Source organism: Cyprinus carpio, chromosome B19 (assembly GCF_018340385.1).
Source record: "Cyprinus carpio isolate SPL01 chromosome B19, ASM1834038v1, whole genome shotgun sequence".
Classification (NCBI taxonomy): domain Eukaryota; kingdom Metazoa; phylum Chordata; class Actinopteri; order Cypriniformes; family Cyprinidae; genus Cyprinus; species Cyprinus carpio.
The window spans coordinates 2,760,027-2,785,397 of NC_056615.1; the positions used below are offsets into that span (position 1 = coordinate 2,760,027).

The 25,371-nt window shown below is 36.8% G+C and overlaps 1 protein-coding gene across 7 annotated transcripts in view; it reads left to right on the forward strand.

Moving 5' to 3' along the window:
- LOC109051853 (receptor-type tyrosine-protein phosphatase U-like) overlaps positions 1-25,371 on the forward strand; it is a 229,222-nt gene that overhangs the window by 79,294 nt on the left and 124,557 nt on the right. For all 7 annotated transcript variants that reach the window (XM_042745001.1, XM_042745003.1, XM_042745007.1 and 4 more), the window contains exons 3-4: positions 15,606-15,877; positions 25,258-25,339. In XM_042745001.1, the coding sequence (XP_042600935.1) occupies positions 15,606-15,877; positions 25,258-25,339 (354 nt within the window). The remainder of the gene's footprint in view (positions 1-15,605; positions 15,878-25,257; positions 25,340-25,371) is intronic.

The following is a 25,371-nucleotide window of genomic DNA, read 5'->3' on the forward strand; positions in this document are numbered from 1 at the left end:
ACTCACTCTCATGTTTTTTCAAACGTATATGACTTTCGATTATTTTTCTATCGAACACAAAAGAAGGCTTTTTGACAAACATTGGGGTCAAAAAATTTTGGACCTAATATACTTTCATTTTATGAACAACGACAACAACAACAACGACAACAACAAAAAAACTAGATTCAATTAATGAATGAATGGGGCATTTTTTTATGTAGTGTTTTTTTTTTGCTTATACCTGTACACCCAATGCGCTTTACCGGGGGGCAGCCAAAGGACAATGGCGCCAGTGCGCTCACCACAAACCAGCTACAGGTGGAGAGGAGAGAGTGATAGAGCCAATTTAATGGATGGGAAGTATTATTAGGAGGCCTTGATTGATAAGGACCAGTGGAGGAAATTTGGCCAGATTGGTTTTTACAGTATAGTGTCCCCGTCTCTTTGCTGGGGAGCTTTTACCCACACAGACCACAGGGTGAGCAGCCCCTGCTGACCCCACTAACACCTCTTCCAGCAGCAACCTAGTTTTCCCCGGAGGTCTCCCATACAGTTACTGACCAGCCTCAGCCCTGCTTAGCTTCAGTGGGCAACTAGTCTTGGGCTGCAGGGTGATATGGCTGTGGCAAGGCAAAGCAAAGCAAAGCAAAAAAAAAACAAACAAAAAACAAACAAACAAACAAAAAAACAAACAAATAAAAAAAATGCAATGCAATTCAAGAAAACTAAACAAAACACAAGACCAAAAATAAGAAGAAAAAACCAAGAACAAAATATAATAAGAAAACAAAACAAACAAACAAAACTGACAAAGCAAAACAATGCAGGGAACTAAACAAAACACATAAATAAATAAATAAATATAAATAAATAAACAAGGACACACAATAAAGCACAAAACACAAAGCACACAAATAACCAAATAATTAAATTAAATCTAAATGAAACTCAACACACACACACACACACACACACACACACACACACACACACACACACACACACACACACACACACACAATAAAACAAAACAAGAAAGCAAAGTAAACAAGAAAACAAATAAAATCACTGAACAAAACAGGAAGCACACAAAACAACAACAACAATAAAAAAAGCATAGATTGATATAAACTAAGCTGGTCTTAGCTGGTTTAAGATAGGTTTTATTAAACTAAACTAAACTAAACTAAACTAAACACCAGTTGATTAAAAATCACCACAAAAATGGCTCAGAAAAGTAAAATTATTTCTCATAAAAGCTCCTGCAATATTTGAGCACAGATGTCATTTGCTGTGATATTTTGTATTTGATAAAATTCAGATTTTTTTTTTTTTCAATCTGACATAAATGTCTAAATGCTGTATAAGCTATTTCTTGTTTAAAGGTCCACTGACTAGACTAGACTAAACTAAACTAAACTAAACTAAACTAATCCAAACTTAACCAAACTAAACACAAAGCACTCAAAACAAAAACGTTTCACACAGTTTCAGAACTACATGAGAGTGAGTAAATGATGACATAAGTTTATTATTATGATTAGTATTGTGATTATGATGATGATTATTATTATTATTTAATTTATTGAATTGTCTCTCTGTGTGTGTTTTTTTTTTTAAGCCAGTCATGGTCTTTTGGTACTCACCCCTCCCCCAGATCAGCTACCAACTGCCACACACACACACACACACACACACACACACACACACTCACAGAGGCTGTCAGAGGCGTGTTGCGGAGGCTATTGTAGTCAGTGAGGCGCAACCGTTAGGCCAGCAGTCCTCCAAACACACGAGACAACAGCACAGACTCCACACTCACTGTCCTTTGTTCCAGCAGCACACTGAAGAAGCACTTTGATATCAAGAGCTCAAGATCTGCAGAGCAGCACTTTGATTTTAAGAGGCACCAGAGAGGCTCACAATCATACAGTTATGATGCAGGGATATACTAATGACGGTAGTGTGTTGTATTTCAGTGGACCTTTAAACAAGAAATAGCTTAAACAGCATTTAGACATTTATGTCAGATTGAAAAAAAAAAAATCTGAATGTTAATATACAAAATATCACAGCAAATGACATCTGTGCTCAAATATTGCAGGAGCTTTTATGAGAACTAATTTTACTTTTCTGAGCCATTTTTGCAGTGATTTTTAATCAACTGGTGTCAAAGTGATTTTTAGTGGATGTATGAAGTCTAAATCCTCCTTACTTCGAATAGAGCAATCGCAGTTTAAATCATGGCGATCTGTAAATGCTACACTGAGGAGCTGTTTCTACCTGATCTAACCTTTAAATGTGTTTTTGTTGGTATAACATAATTTGAAAAACTTGATTTAGTAATGTTAGATAATATTTTTGGCTTAAATTAAACTAAATGAATTTGTTACCACATAAATCCCATTTTTCAGTGCATAGGTGTAGAATGTGAATGGGATTCAATAACATTTGACATCCACAACGTGGCCACTATTGATCTATTGATTTATCATTTAAACCCTTTCTGTCAAATGTTTTGCTTCAACAGTAAAGCCATGGAAGCATTTCCCCTACATTTCAGTATTACTGACAGATCTGCGTATTATAACCCACGTTTGTAAACAGCTGATAGATTTTTCTTCGCCTTACAAGAGCAGGTCATATTTCTGCCCGTTCCGTTTGCTCAACACACTGATTTATACCGATGCTGATTTATATTGATTTTGAGGCCTTATTTGCCTCCAGCAGCACCATTAAACATCGGACAAAATCTAATTTATCTGGATTATTAATGTTTGTTCCATTGCAGACAAGTTTCTAACAAATAAGGCTAGGCAAAAACAGCTTTCACTTGGTTTAAATGTTGTTTTTTTTAAAGATTTGTGTTTTCTGATTGGCCGCTGAGTTACTCTGGCAGCGAATAGGAATGGATTGGTGTCCGTTTTGAAAGCACGCGGGCGGCTGGGGGTCCCTTTGAGCAGCTGCCAGTCCTCTGGGGTTTAAAGGATCCGGCAGTTAATCCGGCGCCTTCTTTTATTCACCAACGTATTTAAATCTTAAATTACCATTCATTCAACCGGCCAACCATCACGCCAGCTGACACACTCGGCCTTACAGCTGTTTAAATCACTCAGGGCAAGAGCTACTCTGCCCCCTACTGCCTGGAAATGAACATTAAGTATCCTCCTGCAAGTTAACAGGTCAAAGTCACTGGTAAGTTTACATACGGATATATAAACAAATGTATGTATGTATCAATAAACAAACAAACGACTAATTTAGAATAAAAATTTAAAAAAATACAGATTTTGTACATTTGGACTAAATGTTCATTTATGCGATCCCTAAAAAATAGAGACACAGATGCAAGATTTCATAGCATGGGCTCAACTACATCCTAAAGTGTGAGAAAATCTATTAACCTGTTGAATTTATATGTTAGTGTGTTCAGTGATTGCTGTCGCATGAAGACAAGTGTGTGTGTTTTGTAGTAGACGTCTCTCTGTCCAGCCGTCTTTCTTGTGAGTTCTTTCTTTCTTTCATTTAGTGACAGATAGTGTCTTATCACTGGGCCGGTTTGGGACTCAAATGGCCGGTGCTTTGGTGCGGTCCAGCCTGGAGGAGGTCATCATGCGTTTTATTGACTTCGGCCTCAATCCCTTCTCTGATAGCATCTCTATTCCAGCAGCCATTCATCCCATCACTTCCTCCTCGCCTGCAGTCCATCCAAAAATGCATTTAGCAGAGGTCAAACACAGACCTCAAATCAGCCAAATGAACAGATACTGAGACGGGATCTCTTAAATTGAGTGCAGGCAGAGTTTCATTTCGATCTGTGTCCTGGAAGAGATTGTGTGATACAGCAGCATGTCTCCTATACAGTCTTTACTCTCGAGAGGCTGTGTTTAGCTGTTTTTGCACATGCTGTTCTCTTTTTGTTTGGATTCTCATAAAGGACATTTGAGTTTTCTGTGTGATTATGCGATTATTCACTGTTCCATCCACTGGTGCCTCTTCTATTGTACTGACTTGAATTAGCTTTTTGTTCAACCTGACAGATATTAATTTTGCTACCTGGTGTGAAATGACCTTTTGTCTTTGATTTGTTTCACTTTTTCGTTTCACATTTGGTGTGAAATGGGCTTTGAGTGCGACGTCCAGAAATGAGCAAACTAAGAAACAAGCCCAGACCGTGTTGCAGAGACAAATAACGAGTGAATCTTCCCACATGCATTTATTCGTGAAAACGGGCATAAACTGCTGGACATCCGCTCTATTCACATTCAGAGAGCGTGAGGTTAATGACAGCTATTTGTGACACAACACTTCACACAATCTCAACTGTGAACAGATTCACGGATGGCAGTTCAGTCTTTCACAATCAAGTCTGGAGTATTTTGGAACTGGGCTTCGGATGTGGATAATGCATAGTTTAACCTTAAAGTCACCTTTAAGTTTAAAAAAAAAAAGAAAGAAAGAAAGAAAATACACAATTAAATTAGTTATTTAGTCTTTATAGGCTTTTTCAAGAAATTATTTTTTTTTAATCAACAGTAAACCTATTAATACTAGCACTTTCTGTTCTATCTCTATTTTTTGTATTTATTAATTAATTATTTATTGACTTTTCTTCATCTGCAAACACAATCCATTCATCACTCTGATTATATTGTATTCATCTACACAAAAAAAAACTGAACCACACTTATACTAATGAGATCACTGTATTTGAATACTATTAAGATAATGTAGAGGATTATTGATCATGTCTCTTTCCCAAAGGCTGTGTGTGTGTGTGTGTGTGTGTGTGTGTGTGTGTGTGTGTGTGTGTGTGTGTGTGTGTGTGTGTGTGTGTCACTACCCTAGCGACCAACGTGTTTACTGGCATTGACAGAGTAAGATAGCAATCTCTTTGTTTGAAAGGTTCTTTTAATTTGGCTCATTAATTCCTTTTCTTCATAACTCATCTGTGATTATGTGTGTGCCGCAGGGCTTTGTTGTGCAGATGTCTCGGTGGGTTTGTGGATTCTGGAGGTTGAACGGATTGCTGCAGCTGTTTGTTTATTGGCTGTGTTTATTCAGAGGTGTGAGAGTTAAACTGCGGTACAGTCACACGGCTGCTGGCAAAGAAAATCACTCCTGATTCACCTGCTTCCTTTGTTCTTCACGTTCACCTTTTCTCTCCCTCAAACAAGCTTAGAAATTCCACTTTTCTCTTGGATGCTGGGACTGAGTTCGAGAAAGTGAAATTACAGGGCTGTAAATGTGAGGGGCACAGTTGTGTGTGTGTGTGTGTGTGATGCAAGCAGGCAAGGAACAGCTTAACCAAGAATTCAAATTAATAAGATATACTGAAAAACAGTAGCATCACATTCAATTGCTTACTAATTAACACTTTAAAAAAGATAAAGATATATATATATATATATATATATATATATATATATATATATAATATAATATAATATAATATAATATAATATAATGTAATATAATATAATATAATAATATTTTTGGTCATACAGTACATCACAAATCGTATTCTTAGATCAGTTATTGTTGCATACTCACTGACATATTATTAATTGTCTACTAATCAGGAACATACACAATCATTCAAAAGTTTTTTGAAAAAGCCTCTGCTACGAGGCTGTATTTATTTGATCAAAATACAGTAAAAAACAGTGATTTAAAAAAAAAAACTATTTAAAATACCCGTTTTCTATTTGAATATTTGTTCAATTGTAATTATTTTCTGTAATCACATCTGGATTTCCAGCATCATTACTGCAGTCTTTAATGTCACATGATCCTTGCTCAAGAAAATTTCCTGATAATTATTATTATTATTATTTTTTAAAAAGTTCTGCCTCATGTTTTTGGGAAACATGATACATTTTCCATTATAATTTGATTAATAGAAATAATAATCCAAAAAAAAGTTCAAAACAACAGTATGAATATCAGATATTTTACAACATAAATGTCTTTACTGTCCTGTTTGATCAATTAAATGCATCCTTGCTGAATAAAAGTATTCATTTCTTTCAAATAGAAATCTCACTGATTCCAAAATTCTGAACAGTAGTGTTTGTGTGTGAAATAAATAAAGAAGGAAAGTCCCTCAGTTGAAGCTTGAGTACATGAATTGTAACATAAATATCTCATTATTTTGCATTGCCTGCATGTTATGATTGCTGATGAATGAAATTGCATCAAATCCGTTCTGATTACTGAGAAGTCTGTGACTTTTTTCCCCAGCCTTCTCTCGCTCCAGACTCAAACTCTGTCAGTCATGAGCGTTTGTCTTCACAGAGATGCGTATCGTGCAGTCTGACATAAATGACATGTGATGTTACACAGTAGGCTTTTAACCAAGACAGACATAACAGCACAAGCAGCATCCATAAAGACAGAGCAAATCACACAATCTGCACTGGGCTTTGCTTTTCCAAAAGGGCAGCTTGACCGTAGTCTGCAAACTGAGCTTCCGCAACTGAGATTTGATCATGTCAATGTGGCATGTGTTATGATTTCAGTGTTCCCATCTTGTCATTTTTTCCTCGCCTCCTCTTTTCCACACTTTCTCACCTCTCTGAAAAGTATCTCAGGTGTCCAGGGAAAGTGTTAGAAAGTGAGTCTGTAACAGTCACCTGTTAAAGCAGAGCTGGAGTCTCCTGAGACACACAGACACACAGTTAGCTCTGGGCGGCTAATACTCTATTGATTTGCTCTGTGAAAGAGGCCACCCAGCATTTTAAAGCTTCAGACTGACACCTCTCAAAATCACTCACACACACACACACACACACACACTTTGTGCAGTGAGGTCCATCAAATCATGTATCCATGTAGATCAATTATAAAATTGCATTTCTTTCAGTTCTTTTCCAACAGTGTTAGAAAATGTAAAAAAAAAATGTAAATATAAATATGTTTATTTACTTACAAAAATGACGAAAATAAAGTGTATTTACTTGTGTTACTTTCAAAAGCACATGCTTATAAAGTATGCATGGAGTCACAGGCTGATCATGTTCAAACATATTTATTCCCGTTCAAGTTTAAACAAAATCCTGTAAGGACTTTAGGGATGGGATATGAGTTTTGCATCATTAATAATTCATGCAAAGATCAAAGTACAGCCCGTCTTTAAACTAGTGATGTAGTCTAAATGTGTAATTATGGTCTATAAGAAAATGTATTCAAATGAAGGGAGATATGCACTAAACACTACACTCTTGATTACTTACAAACCAGACACAAACACTAAACATTTATTTAATATACCATATGCCATTTTTTGTTGAAATCAAAGAAGAAGAAGAAGAAGAAGAAGAAGAAGAAGAAACCAACTTTCTTTCCCTTCATCATTTGATTGGACAAGAAACACTGATTTACAAAGCTTTTGCAATATAAATAAAACTGTAAAATAAAGAAAACTGTAAAGCTTTTGGAAACAAACTTTGGATCGCGTCGAAATCATCCAAAACTCGTGAGTGGTTGACTGCAAAATTCAAATATTAAATGGAACGAAAAAATTTAATTATTAACCAGTTAATGGCAATTTCAGATTTTCAATTCTGTTTTGGAACTATCAAATTTGATTTTGTTACTGTTTCTGGTCATGTTCCTGCCAAAATTTAGTTCGTTTCCATTCATTTCAGAGGCTTGGTTCATGCATTCCCCGGAAACCAAACCTATGCCACTAACATTGATAATGTCAGGCTCTACAGTTTAAGCTTCAGGAAAACTTTACATTATAGCATATACTGTATGTATTTAGTACAATTTATAGTTGATAGCCTACTAGTGGCCATAATAAAACCTTGGTTTTGGTTGCTTATCAAGTCAAGTCCAAGCCACTAAATTTTCAAAGTGGACAAAAAAAAATTCACAACACGAGAACATCCGAGGACTTATCCTAGATCAACATTTTCCTCCGAGACACTCGCGGCATCCGTGCCCAGATGTGACAGTTTTGTTCATTGTGCTCTGAGCTTTGAAGGTGAGCGCTGCTTTAGAAAGAGATCTGTGATTGTTTGGAGGGGTCCGGGGAGCGTCTCTGACCAGCTGGCATTGCCATCTTCATCCATTCTCATGCAACTCGCTATTCAAGCGCCGCCTGAGCAGCCCGCAGCTCCGTAAATGCCAAAATCTGCATCGCCTCCGAGCTCCAAAGAACACAGGCAGTGAGCCTGCAGGGTTTAAACCCATGAGAGCGACACAGGAAGGGGAAGAGGATGAAAGGGAAATGAGAATGAAAGCCGAGATGATACTGTAGGAACTGAATATTTGCTTTATGTTGCGTAAAAAAGAATGTTTTTTCGCTGCGACCTGCTGCTGCCCTTCAAATACCAATATAGTCAAATAGTCAAGGTGACTGTGGTTCAGAGTAGTCACATCAACACAAAATGCAGGAATTGATGCAACTAAGTAATGATTTTCATTTTAAACAGCGGGATGAAAGAGGGAATAAACTAATGAGCTTATTTAGATCAAGGCCGATTTGACATGCGACTGTCACAGCTCCTCTCAAAGACAGCGTGAGCTACCCTGCCGCTTCCAAAAGAATCAAAACCATTGATGCAAAACAATGATTAAAATGCACATTTTGGTACTTTTTCTTCCATTTTTTTTTTTTTTTTTTTGCATCTGAATGTTGTGCTGGCATGCCCATGAAACCAGCGTGATCTCATTAGTATTCACACATGGAGCAGAGCTCTGATGCAGGGTTTTTTTGGGTTTTTTTTTTTTTTTTTCCATTTGGATAGACACTGATATGAACCTATCAGCACCAATACTTTAGAGTGGGTACATTATGCATACAAATGTTTAAAAGTCCTTCATTGAAGTTCATAGATTGTTGCACTTTCAATTTGATCATTGATTTTGTGTTTTTTATTATAAATAAGATTAATTAAATGTTCAACACCGTTAAATTAATTAAATGTGATTACCACATTGACTATATTTTCATGAACATAAATTTCAACTTGTGAAGGGGACAAATGACTTAGCTGTCTTAAAAAAAGGTTCTTCTTTTACCAGATTTCTTCTTCATTTACTGATAAACTGGAGTCCTTCTGTGAGACTGACCTGGTCTCTGTCTCCTATACTGCTTTTGTTACAAATCCAGAAATTGCAATTCTGACTGATTTTGTCAGCAGGATTCATAATTTGTATTTATTTATTCTTTTTTTCAACAATAAAGATTTTCAAACACAACTACACAGTAATAAAATTATAAAACAAAAATAAATAAAAAGTTTAAAATATGACAACACTGATTTTTTTTTTTTATAGGCAGTGTTTTAAGAGCCATATATGTTGTTTATTTAGATAAATGGAACATCAGATGGCTTTGACCTGTAATGTCTGTACAATTTAGTGATGCAGTTTAATCCAGGAGCAAAGAGAAATAATTGCTAGCATGGAGAGATCACGATTGCACACAGTTTGAGTGTGCCCAAGCAATATCAGAGTGAGAGGACAGGCAGTTCAGTTGTATAAGTTAGGCCTATTTGAGAGCTCGCATCCAGTTTTCTGCGTTTACATGACTGTGTTCTCATGTTACTATAAAGCACTCGCCACATTTGTGCAGGAATAATTAAAATTATGCTGAATATTTGCAAATTCTGCGTAATCAACGGAAGGCGATGCGTGTCAAACTCACTGTGGAAGAGGACAGAGAGACGCAGCCAGTGCATTTTAATCACGATCCAAAAAAAGATGCTGCATACATGCAACATGAGCAATTTTTAATCTAAATTAGATTGTATAATTTCGAAATTTGAAGCTAAAACAGAATGATTTGACTTCAGTTTTGTGAAACTTTACATAAAAAATATCTGCATGAAATAGAAACAGCAGACGAGCTGAACGAGACGCAGATATACTCTCTGCCAGCAGGTGGCGCTTAAAGCGTTTCCTTGGTTTCCGCTGTAAACAAACCAGTGCTGCACTTATGAACTTTAATATGCATTATACAGAGGCAAGATGAAAAGAAAAAAAAAATACCATATAAACTTTTCTAAAGATGGTAAGTTCCCTTCAGACATGCATTCATATAAACTCCTACCCCTAATTGAATATTTGTATAGCATCTCAACCGATTTGAATCGTCACATATTTTAATCGATTTTAAACCGGCACACAGTTAATCATTAAAACATCCCTACTGAGCTCCCTCACTGTCCGATCAGCTCTTCAGAACCTGCTGCAGTGGCGGCTTTTCCCAGTTCAGATATCAGGGCTTTTATTGGTCCGTGTATGTTCGGATATCTTTATTGGCTTCTGAAGTGCCGTCAAATATCAATTTAAATTGTGGGTGCACTCAGTAACGAACTATGATTTAAAAGTAACAAACAAGACTATTTTGCTTAATTTGTACTTAAGTACAAGTAAAAGTACAGATTTAAAAATATACTAAAAAAGTACAAGTACCCCCCCACAAAAAAAAAAAAAAACTATTACAGTAACGTGAGTAGTTGTAATTTGTTACCTCCATCAATGCACAGCACTGAATATATGTATGTATTTATGTATACAGTATGCATAAATATTGTATGTGTGGGTGTATTTCAATAGTAAAGAACAGCAGTGGCATCAGTCTGATGAAACACAGAGGACAGCAGGGGCACATTGTTGATGGCGGAGGTTAAGAAGGGATTTTAAGGAAGCGGATGAGGGAAATGAAGTTGAAACTAGCGCTGGCTTCCCCGTGCCTCTGTGTGTGTTTGATAAGATCGTGTGCTGGGCCCACGGGTCTGGCTCTTGGTGAGGTGATGGAAATGCAGTGCTGCTCCTAATCTCCTAATGTATGTTCCTTCGTCCTTGGCCGGGGCACATGGGAGAAAGATGGGGCCTTATCAGCGTTTATGAATTTATGGAAAATATTTCTGCACTGACAGTTTTCAGCCCCCTCTCTCTCTTGATTTTCCTCCATCGTTCTCTCACCCACCCACTCGCTCACTTTCTCTCACATTTTCCTCTAGCGTTCCCAACCAACTTCATATGAGTTTCAGCGGAGGACGGGAATCTTGGCAAAGTGGTTGGCAGGAGTTTCTCGGTATGAAGGGCTGTTTCTAGAATTAAGGCCACGTATGTTGACAAGCCAATGACGTTGATATAAAGTCTATTTATACACACTCCTGAATAACACACTTTTACAATAAATGATTTCATTGACATACTGAACTGAGCAAGAGATGACAAGAAAACATGGTAAAGTTAATAAGCTAATGACTGAACTTCAAACAAAGACAATCTTTTTGTAATGTATATTCTAGTTTGTTATTTATGTTATTATCAGAGTTAATTAAAGAATCAACAGGCGGGAACTGATGTTGTCTTCCTGTCAAATTGTCAAGTTGTTAGTAGACATTAGGGTTTGCTTATAATCTTCATGCCGTTGTGCCTGTCATTTAATCCCATGTCTTTTTAAACATGTATGACTCTCTTTGTTCTGTGGAACACAAAAGAAGCTATTTTGAAGAATGTTAGTTTTGTACAAAATAATACAATGGAAGTCAGTGGGGACTGAAACTGTTTAGTTATTAGCACTCTTCAAAATATCCTCGTTTTGTCACCACATTAGGATGAATAAATGATGACGGAATTTACATTTTTGTTGGACTAAGTTGTTCTGAACTCAGAATGCTCTTTTACCAGATTCCCGTCATCTTTAGGTTACTGTGTTACACTGTTTCATTATATAAAGTGTTATCAGTAAATAAGGAACAGTCAGATTTCCAGCAGCGCTCTGCCACGATTCATTTGTCTGACCTCCCATCTCTCCTCCGCCACCTGTCAGGGCCTGAAAATGGGCTCCAGAAAAACGAGCGTGTGAAAAATTTCATTTGGGTCATGGTCCCTGGCGCTCACACCCTTCAGCTGAGAGGAGGCAGGCTCCTACATGCGCTGCCAGAGGAAGGAGGGGGAGAGGGAAATTAATAACTTCTGAGAAATGGACCCAGAGCCTCCAGGAAGCTCAGCCATGGTTACAGCAGCATGTGTGGCGGGTGAGAGCGGAGCTGTGATTGTACATTGGAGGTGTTTGTAGAGTTCAGACATTATTATTATTTCAGACTTTGAAGTGTCTCAAGCCGTACCGGCCACTGAAGAACTTGGGTTCTGAACATCCTAATTAAGGATGTCTGAAACAATTTCAGTATGTTAAAAAAGACTGATTATGTTAACAGTATTATCCACAGAAAGTGCCAGCAAATAAATAAATAAATAAATCTAAACAATGGATATATTAAAGTCAATAAGAAAAGAAACAATTACAAATCATTTTACTTTAATGCATACTTGAAACACAATGTATTCCAACTGTGATGTCTTTTTGGGTACCGTTATTTTAAAGGTGTCCTTTGTTGCATGTCACATGTACTTACTATTAATAACACTTAATCATGCAGAATTATATGTAGGTAACTTTAAGCCCCAAACCCTAATCCTAAACCCTAACCATATAGTTAGATACATGTAGTTTATTAATTTTACTCAGTACTTAAATGTATAATTACACTGCAACAAGGACACCTTAAAATAAAGCATAAGCTCTTTTTTATTTGCTCTTATTATACAGTTATCCACAATACTCAGTTCTGGTTGGTACATTGTTCCCTATCAATATGAGATAAAATATAAATATTAGATGCAAAAACATAAACTAAATGAAATCATTTGAATTTGAAGCTCTAAAATTACTTTATGGAAATAAATAAAAGCTGAAACTGAACTAAAACTCGATTACATCTAAAAAGTAATATAACAATAATAAGGATAACAAAAATGATAAAAGCGTTTAACAAAATTACTAAAAAATATATTAAATCTAATAAAAAAAATCTAAAGCTAATTTAAAATATTAATAACTATAATAGACTGTATAAACTAAAATAGTATTTAAATAAAAGTGAAAAAACATTTATGTACTTATTTATTTCATTACAAAATAAATAAGTGTACATTTTCGTTCTATGTTGACTTTAAGCATGACAAACTACATTAGGTTTTTTAAGTTTTCCACCCAATTTCTATTCAGAATGCTGCATCCAAAGTTGCTAAAATTGCCAGTATACCTAAAAGTTTTATTATGTTGCTGTGAGTTCTCCCAGGATGCAACACTTTTTCACTTGTGACTGTCATAGCGATTCACCGCAGGCACTGAAGCTCATTCAGGCCCTGATCTGCATAAAGACTGTCAGATGGACTTTTGATTTAAGAAGCTTCTTTTATCCTCTGTTCTCTTTAAGCCGCGGCTCTAAAGTCCGTTCCATAAGAGCGCTCATGCATACAAACCTGACAGTCAGACTAAAAACAAACCCTCATGTTCTCTTCCGGACGATGGAGCTGCAAACTTGTTCTTCAGTGGGTTGTTGTTTGAAACAGTCAAGCGTAAGAAACTACATGGTTTAAATTTCAAATGCAGATGGAGGGCAGCTGTTGACCTTCGATGGAAGTTATTTGGAATGGAAAGTAATAAAAAGTTACCATTATTGGAGCATATGTACCTTTTTTTTGGTACATGCTCTATTTTCTGGGTTTCACATACTATAAACCATGGTGCTACCATGCAGTTCTTACTCTAGTACTTTGTGTTACAATGTAATCTGTGGAACATGAATATGTTGAGTGTATGATACTATCGTATTTCCAATTTGCTCAATTTGACCGCTGCAGGGTCTTGAGGTGAAAACACTGAATATGTCTTCAGATATTTAAATACAGGGGAAAATATCCCTGTAGTAAATGTTTTATCTGTTACCTTTCGTGATATATTTCACAGTTTTCTATTACAGGTCAATCCTGTAATGTGTTTAGTGCCTCTAAACACACTGTTTTGACCTTTAGCTAGATTTGCCTCATTAAACCCTTACATAAAAAAACTGAAATGAATTTCACATGTGAAATCACATGATAACATCACACATTTCACATGGGTTTCACATATTTTGCATGTGATTTTTAACATGTGTAGTTCATGTGGTTTTTCTGTAAAGGGAAAGATATGCTGTACTATTATTGCAGGTGTAATTGGTCCTACTCATACTGCTCGAACTGGGATTCAAACCTGCATCTCCCGGCATGGGAGGCAATTGTGCTAAGAAGTAACCTAAAGATCACTAGCTCCCTTCTTCAGGCCAAAGGAGTGAAGTTGGCATATATACACTAGCTCATACTAGTTTTCCTTTATTACACTCACCCCCATCCGGGTCATGGCACCAATGTGCTACCTGCACCACTCTCAGAGGCATGCAAACCAATGCCACCCGGGATTGAAAACAATTGCAAACCTAAACACCTCTAGCACACCTCTAGAGACCAAGAAAGTGAAGTGCTTTATACTGCATAGCTTTTTTTAGTTCCCCTTACACCTATCCGGGTCACGGCAGCAATCAATTATACAAGGACTGTCTCATTTTTCATCAAAAATGATTGGGATCCTTATTTTTGTTTCTTTAACTTTGCTTGTCTGTTCTTGCGCTCTGGCTCATTGAGTCTCTGTGGGTTCTGGTGCCATTCTAAATGAATAAATAGATGTTCTTCAGTTGATAAATAAGGCCAGCTGAGCTGGAGCCTTCCTGACTGATGTTATAACAACTTTGGGTTTATTTTTATGAATTGCAAAAATAATACAAAAATCAAATGACTCAGAATCATTGTTAAAGCCAGTCACCTGTTTTGACAATTGAAAACTGTAATTTCTCTATAATCCAGCCCTGAAAACAACTTCAGAAAAGTGTCACATCCAAGAAACACCATTAAAGTTAGATCTGCTATTGTTTAGATTAAATTAATTATTATTCTTCAAACTGTCGTCCTGTACTGTTTGTTGTAAAGACATGAATGAAACCTTAAACCACGTGGCTTGAGGACTATTTTAAGCAAATGGACTTAAGATTCTCACACGGCAAATGATAAAACTAGTGAACAAAAAATTCCAAAGATTTACATATAAGGATGGAAATGTACAAATTTGGGGCAAAATCATTTTACCTATCACTGAGACGCAACACTCAGTATTTTGTGTTAGTTGTGTTGTCTCTGTGAAACATTTGTTGGGATTTCTTAATTTTTTTTACCTGTTAGTTTTTCGCTGTATGTTATGGCGTTTCTGTGGTATCCTGGTGCCAGACATTAGAGGTTTAATATCTGTGTCAGCGTGATTAATAATGGTGGAGTACCCAAGCAGAGCTGCCATCATCACTGCACTGATTACACCTGCTTTAAACTACATTAGCCACAGTGAACTCTGCCCTGCCCCAACACCACAGCAATCATTTATGCTCACTATGTATAATTGTGAGCTAAGCAAGAGCTCCATCCCAGCCACCCAACACAAAGGTTGATGTGTAATTTATAGGCTATATGTGTATTAGTGTTGGGGATTTTTCAGTGACTGTTTCTGAAGGTTACATTATTACACCAGTAGGAGGCAAAAAGTGACTGTCTAAATAAGTGAGTCGTTGTATAATTCTCTCAACCGTTTTGCTCAGAAAGTCTGATTAGTTAAGAAATGATACAACACTTATGTGCACTGCTTGGACACATGCAGTGCTTGCTTCTATTTTATCTAGTGCTGAGAAAATGAAGAAAGTAACAATCTCTCTCTTGCTGTCTCTCTCCAGGCTCCTACATGCTGGTGAACTCTTCTCAGTATGGTGCAGGACAGCGGGCTCAGCTCATGTTGCGTCCGCTGAGTGAGAACGACACACACTGTGTGCAGTTCAGTTATTTTCTGTACAGCCGTGATGGACACAGTCCCGGAGTCCTAACCGTGTATGTGCGTGTAAACGGCGGCTCGCGGGGAAATGCCGTGTGGAACGTGTCCGGCTCTCAGGGGCGTCAGTGGCATCAGGTGGAGCTGGCTGTCAGCACCTTCTGGCCCAGCGAGTACCAGGTGAGACCAATGTCCAGTGTCTTTACTGAAACTTTTGATCAATTTAATGTGTCCTTGCTAAATAAATGTTTTAATATATTAATAACTCACTCACCTCAAACTTTTGAAAATGTGTCAAAAACACTGTTATAAATGTTAGCCTTTCCTTGACCATGTGAAACTGGCTGCTGCTATTGTACCTTTAAGAGCATTTATGTAAATTATTTCTATTGCGATTGGCTAACCTTTCTAATAGTTTAATCTGTTATTTATCATTAGCTGGATCAAGTACAGTTGCTGAATATTTAGTTTTATTCATTTATATAAAAAAATAGGTGGTCACATGTTAATGTGCTAATCCTTGCAAAAATGATACATTTACCTTTAATTTATGGCAACATTTATTTATTTTTTTTCACCACTAACAGTTTTTAGTTAGTAACCCTTTGGATAATAATCATGCCACTAAAATGTTGGCAAACCTGTGAAAGTCCATCACTCCTACAGAACCTGCTTCTGATTTCAATATACCAAAAAATAAATAAATAATATATATATATATATATATATATATATATATATATATATATATATATATATATATATATATATATATATATGTAATAATGTTTTTCTGGCTTAGTTTCGATAAATGTTGTTTGGGAGGCTTGGAAAGGGATCTTTAGATTGTGTAATATAGTACAATAAACACTTTTTATTGCAAAATATCAACTAAAATCCTGTTTTCCATGGGTTATACCTTTTACAAGTTGACATTTACAGTAGGAGTGGGTATATACATTATTTCTTTAGACCCACTCCTGTATATACAGTTGTACTCATAAGTTTAACATCCCTTGCATGATGTGCAAAATAATAATAATTGAAACAAAATAAGAGGGATCATGAAAATTGCATGTTATTTTTTTATTATTATTATTTAGTACTGTCCTGAATAAGCTATTTCACATAACAGATGTTTACATATACTCCACAAGATTTATAAAAATGACTCTATTCAAAAGTTCACATACCCTTGAATCTTAATACTATACTATCATTTCCTGGATGATCCACAACTGTTTTTATATTTTGTGATAGTTGTTCATGAGTCCCTTTTTTGAGACTTTTTGTTTCTACTGAGTGGTTTTATTGAGTGATGTTCTTAGATAATGCACATTCTTTGGTTTTCCAGCATCTTCTGCATATTTGAATCCTTTCCAAAAGTGACTGTATCTATACACCAACAAAGGCATTTTTTTCCCCCCACCACTAAATAGTCTATTATCTTCAGCTCTTGGCTCTGGTCAGAAGGTGTGTTATTGAGTCACTTGTTCCTCTGATGGTTAGCGCACAGAACACTGTCACCTTGTTAAAGGCTATGATTAATAACTCACCCCTCATTTGCTCTCCAAAAAGCCCATAATGACCAGTAAGTTGAGTATGTGTGTGTGTACGTGAGTACAGAGTCAACTGACCCCTCTTGTGTGTGTGTGACCCGTTTGAAAGAGGTGGTCCAGTGTGGTTTCCATAACCCTGACCCGTATCGCTCCTCTCTCCATAAATCAGACCAGCCTTAATGAGATTACAGCCCTGCCGCGATCAATGCACGCACACACACGCTCACAGTGCACCACAGGATTCCCACACAGACAATGTGAAGAAATTATCTTAGCCCTCTGGTTCTGTTGCTCGCTCTCTGTCTCATTTTTTCCTCTGTGGAGAATGGTGTCTGGTTTGTTCAGACGTGCTGTGGTGGAATACACATGGAATTTGGTAAATTCGAGGTGTTTGGAGATGTGTGCGAGGCATGCTATTCAACTGTAGTTAGCTTGTAGTAATTGCCTTCAGTCATTTACAGTATGACACTGTAATTCATAATATGTAAGTGTGTGATGAATGTTGTGTGTAATTGCGTAAGGGAACAGGGACAGATACAAATGCACATGAAGATGGAGATAAATTGCTGCATATGTATTGTCAAGAGCAGATAATGAGGCAGCAGAGCGGAGGAATAACAAACTCTGTAGTGAGCTGCCTACATAGAAAGGCATTTAAAGTGTCACAGGTGCACCGGCAATACTGAGGCTGTTCGCAAATGTAGGCAGATGATACATTTATACAGGATTCTTTAATGAGTATAAAGTCCAGATAACATCATGTATTTGAAATAGAAATCTTTTGTAACATTATTTATAAAAAAATAATGATAGTGTATTGTGGTTTCCACAAAAATATTTTCAACAATGATAATAATTAGAAATGTTTATTGAGCAGCAAATCAGCATATTAAAATTATTTCTGAAGGATCATTTGACACTGAAGGCCTGGAGTAATGATAAATTAAAATAATAATGGAATAAATGAAATTTCACAATACATATACATAGAAAACAGTTATTTTATATTGTAATACTATTTCACAATACTGAACAAATAAATGGAGCGGTAAGCGTAAGAGGCTTCTTTCAAAAACATTTCAAACTTTTGACTGGTAATGTACATCCATATTTCACCCTCTCTTTCCTCCATCCTTTCACTCTGTAATATGTGTTGGTTTGGCTTGTTTGTTCTCTCTCAGTTATGGCTCACGGGTCACTGGAAACCTCTCGGGCAGCTACACCCGGCTTGCACAGATTAAATCAACTCACGTATGCTCCCTTTGGGTGACAGCGGAGTAAAGAGAGAGGCAAAGAAATGAATGAAAGATAGAATGGAGGAATGAGAGAGCGCATGAGTGCTACATGAGTACCCGAGCGGGTCTGTAGAGATGAGATCAGCAGTCAGGCCCATGGGGCGGCAGCTTCTATTAAGGATATCATTTCCCCCTCCTCCTAATCCTACCTGGGAAAACACAAAGGATCTGGATCATTCGGCTCCAGCACTCGCTGTCACCACTAAGACTGGTGTAGAGTTCTCCCTACGAGGCTGATATGACATGTTTGTGAAACCAATTTGAATAGTTAGCTGCCAACTAAGGGCTCTATGGATGTCAGGCTTAGCAAAGCTGGCCGTGTAGATGCTTTGCTTTAACTTAGAGGTTCCTAAATTTTTTATAAATCAAGCTCCCCCTAGAGGGATATCGCTTCTGATAGACATCCCAGCCAACATGTGACGAGGGAGGCTACTGGGGATGAGACTAGTTTACTGAAAGCTTAGCAGTACTATATTTTAAGGTATTTTTCCCAGTTATTAAAGCCTGTTATTTAAAGCTTGTGCAAATAAAGATAGAATTACATAAACATGTTTTTCATATCTGGCATAACAGAATGAGAAAAGAACGGAACAACCAAGCAAGCAGACAAAATATCACAAATCACAAAGAGATATTTTTTCTATTACTTGGAGTAATATGACACCACACTCAAAAACTAAACACATTTTGAATCATGCTGAATTTAATTTTACTTTTAGAAACTAAAAGCAGGAACAAAATGCAAGCAAAGTAATTGTGACGTGACCTGGACATGTAACTGAGCTTGCAAAAACTCCACATCTCCAGTATGGTAATTAGTTTTAAATTTGGTGTGATCCAGCCTTGATGTTTAAACTCACATACAGACATACAATTTCATCTTTGGATCTTGGATTTTTTTTTTTTTTTTTTTTTTCCCGTCACGAGCCACAGATGCATGTGAAGAGAGCAGTCTGTGAAATTAGTATGTGTGAAGAAGAGTTCTCATTTCTAAAAACTATGATAACCAGCTAAACATGGGGGGCAGGATCAGAAAAGGTTCACCAACCAGGGCCGGGTTTCCCGATAACGATTGATCTTAGCGCTTAAGAGCATTTTCTACGAGTGATTTTACGATCATTCGTTATTGTTTCACATGCGTTTCCCAACAATGCATGTAAATCAATCCCACGTAGCTGTGCTTTAAGTGCTACTTAGGAGTCGCTATCCGTTTGTCAAGTGCTGAAATGTCACCTTATAGAATGGCTTTAATTGTAGTACACGATCGTTTATTGACGTTAACCTAATGCTGCGTTCCAGACAGACAACTTGGATATAATAACTATAATACAATACAATGTTATATTAAAGTAGTATAATATTATACTTTACATAATATTATATAATATACTTTATATACAGTATAGAGAGAGAGAGACGTTATTTCCGGGTCCAACACATGGCTGGGTTTCGTGCACTTCAGCAAGCCATTGACATATGTTTTTTTTTTTTTTTTTTTTCAGTCTTTGAAGCATTTCCTACATTACTTCTTTTATTTGTTTTTTTTTCAGTCATTTAATTTAAATGTGTATTTCTATATTTTTGCCCTTTTTAATTATTTCATTCATAAATTAATAAAATTTGAAAAATAAAATAAAGAAAACGAGTCATAAAGTGTACAATAAAGCACAATCAAATCCTTATATTATAATCACATTGCACTTGAATAAAGTTAAAGGTGTAATCTGCCGATTGTCCTGCAGGTGACCGCATAAATCTGTCTTCTTACGATGCACTTAGGGCTTTACGATTATTCCAGAGCACCCGTAGATCTACGATGATTTTCAAGTGCTACTTAAGTTACAATGCTTTTGGGAAACAGACCGTAATATTAAGATCAGTCGTACGATCGTTTTTACGAACTTCTTAGGCTTTCGAAGCTTTTGGGAAACTCAGCCCATCTCAGGACACGTCATTGTATGTCAATGCACTGCCCACAAGGCTATTGGTACCTACTTTAGTTTAGAATTCTGAACTGCTACATTTTTTATTTAGGTTTTTTAGAAATTAGGGAAAATTGTGGTTATTGTAAGTGCATATGGATAAAAGTGCTTGAGCAGTGAAAGCCTGGTAACCATATAGATTCCTCTGAAGTGTTCAGGACCATAGACTACCTTCCTGAGATCCAGCAGTATTCGAGGCTCCAGGACCTTGAGCCACACTGGGGTACTCCAGGGAACTGTCCTGGGCCCCTTTATTTTCATTCTATATGCAATGGATTTCCAGTATCTACCCCAGATGCATTGATGGTGGATTCTTGAGCATCAGGAGACTAGTCGTTATGCAGGGAGAACACACAACTGAAGTGTTTGATAAAGGTCAGCGCAGACTGCTTTTCTTGAGGGATTTCATTGTGTTTCTGAAGGTTAGAACAGAACTGAATATTTTCATCACCACACAGTCAGGTCTGCTGGAGTTTGTTTCCACAACTTTCATTACATCTGAGAAGAAAAAAATGCATTCTGCTCTGTCCAAGACCATGAATGAGCTGTGAAAAGCTGTGAAAATACGGCTTCAAGGGCCATTTGGAAAGGAATGTTCTGTTATAATTCGATGTTATTTCAATTATTAAGTCATTTATGTAATATTGAAAGCCATCTTACTTTATACTATATATATATATATATATATATATCTATATATATATATATATATATATATATATATATATATATATATATATATATATATGCCAAGTGGCACTTATTTGATCAACATACAGTAAAAATGGTAGTATTGTGAAATATCATTAAAAAATTAAAATAACTTTCTGATTATTAGCATTCTTCTATCTATTATCTATTTTTCTGATTTTGTGTTTTTTGTTTTGCAGCTAATGTGTTTTTATGCATTGCCAAATTGAGAATTCTACTGACTAACACCAGGTATAGAGCTAAACTAACAGCACGTTATTTGGGGGTGTTTTTGGCTCAGACTAATTAAAATTTAAAAGACCAACATAAGGCGAAACACAAGGATAAACAACAGAGAAGAGGATAAAAGAAATAAAGAAATAGTTGTGAATATTCAGTGGGTTTTGTAACAGTCTGGCTGTGGCAGGCTGTTGTAATGAGCTTAGGAACGACTTTGACTCTTTTCCAAACACTTGCCTAGTAAATGATCATTTATCTTCTGTCCTCTTTACTACTTGCACATGACTGTCCCATCCCTGTCCCATTCCCAGCGGTCTTCTCTTGGCTGTCACTTGTCTTTGTGGTTCTATCTTCCATCGTTTTAGCTGCCAAGTACAGCCGTGTTTAGCTAGCTGATTAGTCGAGTTTAATTGTTTATTTGGTACCTCATTTGTGTTGCGTAATGTTCTTTTGTTCTCAGAGCACAGCTGCTCGGATAAATCAAATCGAATGTTCAATCAAATCATGGTAAATGCTTTATATAAGCTCATAGTGCCCTGGATGGAGTCAATGTGGGGCGCAGTCTTTCCGCCTGCACACATACTGCATACAGTATGCTTGTTAATGTGTCCCTTCAGTAGCTTCCTGCTCATGATCTAGCTCAGTGAGCCAAGAAACCTGACATGTTTTTAACGTGCTTTGCTAATGGATGTAGCAAATCATTAAGACAGATTAAAGTCCCCCCGCAGATTTGAGTCATCGACACACCAACTGTATGTTTGAGCATGATTATCAACAGATTTGTGAATAATGTCCCCCAAACGTCCGATGTCCAAACATGAACTGAATCTTTACCGAGAGCTTTTTTGGTTTTATTTTGACAGGCTTTTTAAAGCGTGTGCGGTCCAATTCATGTTGAGATGCGTGAGTGCCTCTCGGAGAATCCCCAGGGGTTTGTGTGAGACGTGAATGGCATTGTCAACATTACTTGGTTTTCCAAGGCTTTTGTAAGACATGAAAAGGACTTTTTCTGTTATTTGTGTTTGCGCTCCTGAGCTTGCCCTGATAAAACGCATCAGTACTCGGTATGCAACAGCGTCCCACTGGTGTAAATGAGACGCTTCCACTTGTATGCCAACCAGCAATTGTTTCCAGTCTGCAGTATTTTGATCTCTATCGTGTTGATGCTTCCAGAAATTTGGGTGGGTTGAATACAGGAAATAAGAGCAATGAGATAAATGGATGCCAGTCACTGTGAGCTGCAGATTTGAAAAACCACCTTTCTCCGTCTGATGTGTATTGTGCTGCTGTCAGTGCTGTAGGTGTTGGAGATGACAAGGAGTCTTTATCAAATATTAACAATGCTACCAGCCCTTCTGTTTCGTCTAATGTTTTGTGCAAACATACTGTACATATATCAGGGATGTGCACAATGGCCCAAAACACTAACCCCTTTTCCTGTTGTTTCGAGGGTAGGCCTATTTTTGTTTTGTTGTTGTAAATGTCCCAATTAAGGTACAGGATGTGGAAATTTCAGATAAAAATGTTCATGTTTTGATTGCCTTTGTGAGTTAATATGAATGTAGATGGTTGTTTAAAATAGGTACATAATATAGCTAAATTGATCTATATACGAATCAAATCATATCATAGACTTATCATAGGAGATTTTGAGGTATTGGCAAATATCGTATCGATGGGTATGAGAATCAATATCATATTGTATGATGACATAATGATTCTCTTCCGGTTTGTCATTCCCTCTCGGTGACTGATGTAACAAATCTTAACCAGACAGGGTTTGGGCATAAAGACAGCCAATCGATACAGACATGAATCAGCAGCTAATCTGCTCCGTTTCTTGCACAGAAGCAAATAAGAAACTATATTTGTACATTTGCTTTAAATAAATGTGAATGATGCTTGAATGTACATCAGTGCCACAGTTTGATTGGTTTACCAGGTGGTCTCTGTGAATTCTTATTGACTGAATTTCAATATGTAAAGAGGTTAATAGCTCGTTCAAAACTAGTAATAGTTTTGCTTGCTTTAGCAAACATCGCTAAATATGTTTGCGCTGATAAGGATGGCGTGCGCAGAAACCCTGCTGCACCATCAGGTCTCTTCGCTCGCTGCAGCTTGGCTTTGATTGGCTGGCTGTTAGCGCTGCCAGCTCGTTTGTTGTTTGATTCAGAGCGGTAGGACATCTATCAACTATCTGTGCCTGTCCAACAATGAAACAGCCGGGGAGGCAGTCTTCCCTTTTGTTAGCAGAATGGCTAAAGTTGTGTAAACGGATGAGTTATGTGGGGTACTTGCAGTGTAATTGGCCACTAGAGAGCAAAATCTGTATTCTCAGCAGAGCGCAAGTCTTGAGTCGAATTCATCGGTAGGTCAAAACAGGGAGATTGTTGTGCTGAATCATGATGCCTTTAGCTCAGCGAACGCCCGCTTAACATTTTACATGAACAGTTGCTAGCCTGTGGGTATGCAGAACTGTGCGTAAGTGATCAATTATATAGTTGAGTTAGCCAAGATTGTATTGTTTATTGAGAGAGCAAAGAATAATGAATCTGCTTGAAGCAAGAGACAGCATGGGAAATACCTTTGGGAGCAGACACAGTTCAGTCACTCACTCAAGAACACACGCTGGCCTGTTCACATCAAGAATAAAATGAAAAAGCAACAAATTGAAAAGAAAAAGCATTCTGCTTATTCACATGCTTCAGTGCGATAGTCAACCCGACTATAGTGATTATAATGATAATGATAGTGGGATATGGGAACATCTGGTTTAATGACAATCACAGGGGTGTGCTACTATAGTAATTATAATTACAGCTGTTGTACTTATAATGCTAGTTTAGTATAGTATAAATATGTTTTAAATAATGCCAATATCAACAGGTCTGTATCTAAAATAAAGTCCCTTGACCCAAAAACTGATATATTATTTGCCATAGGGCTTTATATATATATATATATATATATATATATATATATATATATATATTATATATATATATATATATATATATAAAGAAAAAATGGTTAAAAATGAAAAATGTGAATGAAAACAAGCTGTTACATGGTTTATTATCATTAAAATATGAAAATGTATATGATAGGGTTATATTATATTATGACAAAATTTGTATTACCTTGTCAATCAAAATCACAATGCAAAAGTCTAACAAAACAGAAGTAACTTTAAGACCAACCATCTTTATGTTTGACATGAGCCAAATCTGCATGGGGAACTTCTTTGCCCACACACTAAACTCCAGACTATATACAGATCTCTATTAAAATGATTCGATTTTGCTCAATGAAATTTTACCTTAGCAAACCACCTGGTTTATGCTGATTCGAGTGGTGCAAGTAGAACCAGTTACACTGGTGCCATGACCCGGATCAGAGTGAGGTTTAGGGGAATGTGAGTATTGGAGGCCTGCTAGTGAACTCCCTGCATTTATGCAACCCAGGCTCATTGAAAATACATACTTGTGGTAATATTTCTGCAATACCATTATTACATGCCTTATTGCACGTTTTGTGAACATTTCAAAATATGTTCAGGTAGGTTCAGAATTCAAATGTCTAGAAAGTGTAGATAAAAGCTTCATGCTCTCTTGTGTTGGAAAACACACGCCCTACACCAAACCCAACCTCAATCATGTCTTGTTCACATGAAAACATTTTCAGTGCACTTTCTGTAACACTGCAAACTGTAAAAAACTATTTGTTCCTCCTGTGTTTTTTCCCTTGGTGTCTATTCTTCTTTTTGTCTTACTTTTTAATCTCTTTCCTTGCAGATTGTTTTTGAAGCCACAATCTCATCGGAGCAGAAGGGTTACATCGGCCTGGACGATATAGTGCTGTTAAACTACCCCTGCTGTAAGTTCAGTCACTCTACACAGACAGAAACA